We start from the raw sequence: 4567 nt of genomic DNA, 5'->3' as shown, positions 1-4567 counted from the left end.
AAACTGTGGTATATGTACACCATGGAATACTATGCAGCCATAAAGAAAGATGGAGACTTTACGTCTTTCATGTTTACATGGATGGAGCCGAAAAGTGTTTTTCTTAGCAAAGTATCACAAGACTGGAAGAAAAAGTATCCATTGTACACAGCCCTATTATGAAACTAATTTATAGCTTATGAAAGCTATAACCTAATTATAGCCTAAGAATATGGGTAGGGGAAGGGGAGGGGGTATGGGTGGAGGGAGGGTGATTGGAGGGATCACTTCTATGGTTTATCTTTACAAGGGTATAAGTGAATCTTTCTAAGAATAGAATATAAACAACACAGTATGAAAATGACATAAAGGCTATGTTAACCAGTTTGATGAAAATATTTCAAATTGTGTATGAAAACACACTGTACCCCATGATTGCATTAATGTACACAGCTATCATTTAATAAAAATGATTTACAAGAATGCAAAAATGCATAGAATGTTGTGGTGATTACTTTGAGAAAATATAGTAATATAGAAAATACAGTAAAATTTTACGGTTCTTAATTTTTGTGTATCTCAAAACTTTCAGTGTCTCATATTATTTTCTCTCTTATTCTCCGTCCTTATGCTTTTGTGCCTTTTTAAATAGAAGTCCAATTTTTTTTTTTTTTTTTTGGACAGGGCTGAGTTTGAACCCACCACCTCCAGCATATGGGGCTGGTGCCCTACTCCTTGAGCCACAGGTGCTGCCCCTATTATCTTTTTAGTAAGATTTGGAAGGAGTAGAGGCAAATGCTTGTATTGAATCTGGACTCTGAGAAATCTCAGCATGAATGCTTAAGTTATGTACTGTGAATAACCATCTTAAAGTAGGGGAGCAGTCACTGGCTGGAACATCCTACCTGAGATTTCACTGTATTTTCAGATGATGATTTCTGGTATCGAGCAGTTGTTCTGGAGACATCAGACACGGAGGTTAAGGTGCTCTATGCAGACTATGGAAACATGGAAACCTTGCCTCTTTCCCGCGTGCAGCCAATTGCTTCCAGCCACCTGGAACTTCCTTTCCAAATTATTAAATGTTCTCTTGAAGGTAGGACAATTAAGGACAATTAAGTTACTTTCCAGTTTGGATGTCTGTGGGACTTTTTTAACCTTATGCTTCATAGCTCTAAGTCTGAACAAATGGATATTTCAGGTAACTGCTCAGAATCAAACAGGGTTTTCAGAGAAATGTCATATTCCTCATTTAATTCTTAAGAAAGCCTTATTCAGTTAGTCTCCCTTTGTTTAGCCGTTTCAGAGTGTGGAGGTTCAGAGATTCAGGAAGTGGCCAGGCCAGGGTGTGGACCAGGTCATCTGACCTCTCATCTGGGGTCTTTCTGCCTTGTCACAGCTCTCTTTAGGGACTAGGCACGTTTAAGTGACACCACTTTTGGCTGTCTCACTATATATACTGAGTCCGTATATTCACCTGTTCAGTTGGAATTTGAATAAACTGAACTGTAATACCTACGGTGGCTTTTTATTGTTATTCCTGATTTCTTTACACAGAGGCCCTTGCAGATAATACTGATTGCCTCATAGTCCACTTTGGGTTTTGACTCAGAGTTGGAAAATTATCTTCATGATTGCTTGTTTTTTCCTTGGAATATATGAGGGCTGACACTGTGTTATGTTCCCTAGACTGAGATTAGTTCTTGATGGCTTATTGGTGACCAAAAAATGTTTATTGAGTAAATTTTTTTTTAATGTAACTGTAGTGGTCATCAAAGCATAATTAAATTAATGGCTAAAATCAGTAAGCCTTTGTTTATTTTCCTAGATAAAAGATCGAAATATTATCATTTTTAAAGGTACTTGAAGACTGTTATGTTCTTTTTTTTCCCAGGACTAATGGAATTGAATGGAAGCTCCTCTCAATTGATAATAGTGCTACTAAAAAATTTTATGTTGAATCAGAATGTAATGCTTTCTGTGAAAGGAGTTACTAAGAACGTCCATACAGTGTCAGTTGAGAAATGTTCTGAGAATGGTACTGTCAGTGTCGCTGATAAGCTCGTGGCGTCTGGTCTGGCAAAAAACATCACGTCTACAAAGCAAAGTGTTTTAAATAAAGGTATTTTTTAAGTGTAATTAATAACAGATGTAAAGTGTAATGAATAACAGATAATCAGTATCTCAGGAAAGGCCTGTCCTTTCCTCACCCCCTGTGGCCACACGCCTCTCCTTCCTCTGTGATCCTGACCCCACTGCCAAGGAGCCACCTTGGTGGCAGCAGTCCTCTGAGGCCATATCTTCCTGAGATCAGACTCAGCACCATCCCGTCACAGTCGATGGTGAGAGCTTTGGAAATGTCAAGCATTCTGCCTGCCCCTTCCAGTTTACTTTTGATCCTGATCAAAATGAGAACACCTTATATTTTTTGAGGTTAGATCTTCCTGGTGCTTCATAAGATGTGTGTTTGGCAGGCCTGCCCTCAATCAAAAAGGATTCCATGTATGATAGACAAAGGACCCTACACCTTGGCGCTGTGGGTGTTAACTCGGTCAAATCCAGGTCACAGCAGTAGAGAGCATCAAAGCCCAAAGGAATTGATCAAGTTCTTTGCAGTTGGAGCCCATGCCCAAGGGGCAGATCTACAGTTCGACTCCAAGTTTCTCTTATTTACCTTGTGTGTTATCTAATAGCTATTTTGTATTTGCTTTTAGAAAAGATGCATAGAATGAACTGCTGCTGTGCAGAGTTACAGAAGCAGGTAGGTGAAATTTCCCCTGAGTGAAGTGATACTCCCGGCATTTTCAGAAGTTAATATGCTATTTCTTTTTCACCTGTAGGTTGAAAAACATGAACAGATTCTTCTCTTCCTCTTAAACAATCCAACAAATCAAAATAAATTTATCGAAATGAAAAAACTGTTAAAAAGTTAAGTAAGTTCAATTTGATGTTTTTGCCACTTCTGTTGTCACTAGTAGGACTTCTCCAGTTACATTGTCAGGATAGATCTGATGGAGTATAACCCCTGGAGAGGTTGTACTTTATTTTGTGATCTGACCATCTCAGGTTTGCTTATAAATGTTATACTGTCTGCCTAGGTTTGATCTGACCATTTTCCTTTGACACTGCTAATGGAACTGAGCCCAGTGGTGTTCTGGTTGTGTCAGCCTCTGCTTATTGTTCGATTTTTGAGAATGCTTATGTTATTGATATGTGGAGGGAATTGTAAAAATTGCAGGGAGGTCAAGTTTAGCTTCAATTTTTTTTGTCTAGATGTGAAATGAACTCAGATCTCACTCGTGCACACTGCTGTAAATGTGTTGAGCACTTTTTATGAGGGGTATCAGAGGGACCAAGAATGGAAAGTGGGCTTCACCAATGATATGTTTTATTTCAAAACAAAACGTACTCCCCTTTTGGCTGTGGCAATTCTGGTGTTTAAAGAACATATTGGTGAGTTTTAAACCAGTAGTTCCCTGTTCCTTTTTTACTGTTTGGGATCCTTTGTCTTAAGATGACTCTCAGAAATTACTTTATGATCAGTAGCCAGTTAGAATTTCTGACGAAGATGAAGTAAGTTGTCCTCCTTACTACCACTTAGAGTTGATATCAGTTCCAGCCAAAAGCAAAGGAACTTTGATTTACTTCACACGCATGCTTTTGTTGACTAATGTGCGCTTTATTTTCGACCGTTTGGAAGTAACCCAGAGGGCCTATTGCGAATCTTTCACGGGCATAGTAATTCTGAAGCAGGAAACAACTGTGTTAAAACAGATTTTCCATGTGATAATGTGCTGTTTCTTCTTTGTTTTTAAGAAAGTATAACTGAGTTTTAAGCAAAATGTCATTAGCAGCAGTCTTGATTCTTATGATTTATTTCATTTACAAGTTTGGGGTGGTTTTTGATAAATACTGCCTTCCAAGCGGCAGTTACAACTTTCAGTCCTTTCTGATACACTGTCTTAATGCTGACTGCTGTGTGTGCTTGAATTTAAAATCTTGAATGCAATGGCGATTTTAGTTTCGGAGATTAAGGAACGTGCAATGATGTGGACTTCCGGAATTTAGGCTTAGCACCCAGTCAGCATATTTTTAACCAAGATGGTTAACTTGTATGTGTTTTTTATCTGTGTCATAGCTTTTTTCATAAGCGTATTATGAGAGCATACACCTTTAAGATGAAGCGTTATTTTCTATTGTTTCATATTGAAGACAGGGCTCAGTAGCTTTAAAAAAAACTTGATTAAAAGCATAGTAGTTGAACGGGCTTTTCTCCCATAGGAATGAATAGATGCTGTCTACATACTAATACCATGTATTTGGGTAGTACCTTACTTACAAAGCACTTTTACATCTAGGCACATAGTTAGTCTTCACAATACCTTTGAAAGGAACATAGACCCCATTTTATAAATGAGGAGGCTGAGGCTCAGAGAGGTTATTTACATGGCTGCCCCAAATCATAGGCACAGTCTGGAAACTTAACAGCAAAGTTCTCTCTACACCCTTTGCTGTCTCTTGTATGCTATCTTACCACGTCTTTTTAGATTAGATTGTTTCGGCTCAGCGCCTGTGGCTCAAGTGGCTA

At 38.4% G+C, this 4567-nt stretch overlaps 1 protein-coding gene across 1 annotated transcript in view; it reads left to right on the top strand.

Annotated features, from left to right (window-relative positions):
- Positions 1-2912, top strand: part of TDRD1 (tudor domain containing 1) — a 54978-nt gene extending 52066 nt beyond the window's left edge. The window contains exons 22-25 of the mRNA XM_003787149.2: positions 908-1075; positions 1874-2101; positions 2694-2740; positions 2820-2912. Of these exons, the coding sequence (XP_003787197.2) occupies positions 908-1075; positions 1874-2101; positions 2694-2740; positions 2820-2912 (536 nt within the window). The remainder of the gene's footprint in view (positions 1-907; positions 1076-1873; positions 2102-2693; positions 2741-2819) is intronic.
- The last annotated feature ends 1655 nt before the right edge of the window (positions 2913-4567 follow it).

The sequence above is a fragment of the Otolemur garnettii genome, unplaced genomic scaffold (assembly GCF_000181295.1).
Source record: "Otolemur garnettii isolate 467f Iridium unplaced genomic scaffold, OtoGar3 scaffold00021, whole genome shotgun sequence".
Classification (NCBI taxonomy): Eukaryota; Metazoa; Chordata; class Mammalia; order Primates; family Galagidae; genus Otolemur; species Otolemur garnettii.
Note: the sequence above shows the minus strand (reverse complement) of the source record. Positions and strands in the feature narration are given on the sequence as shown.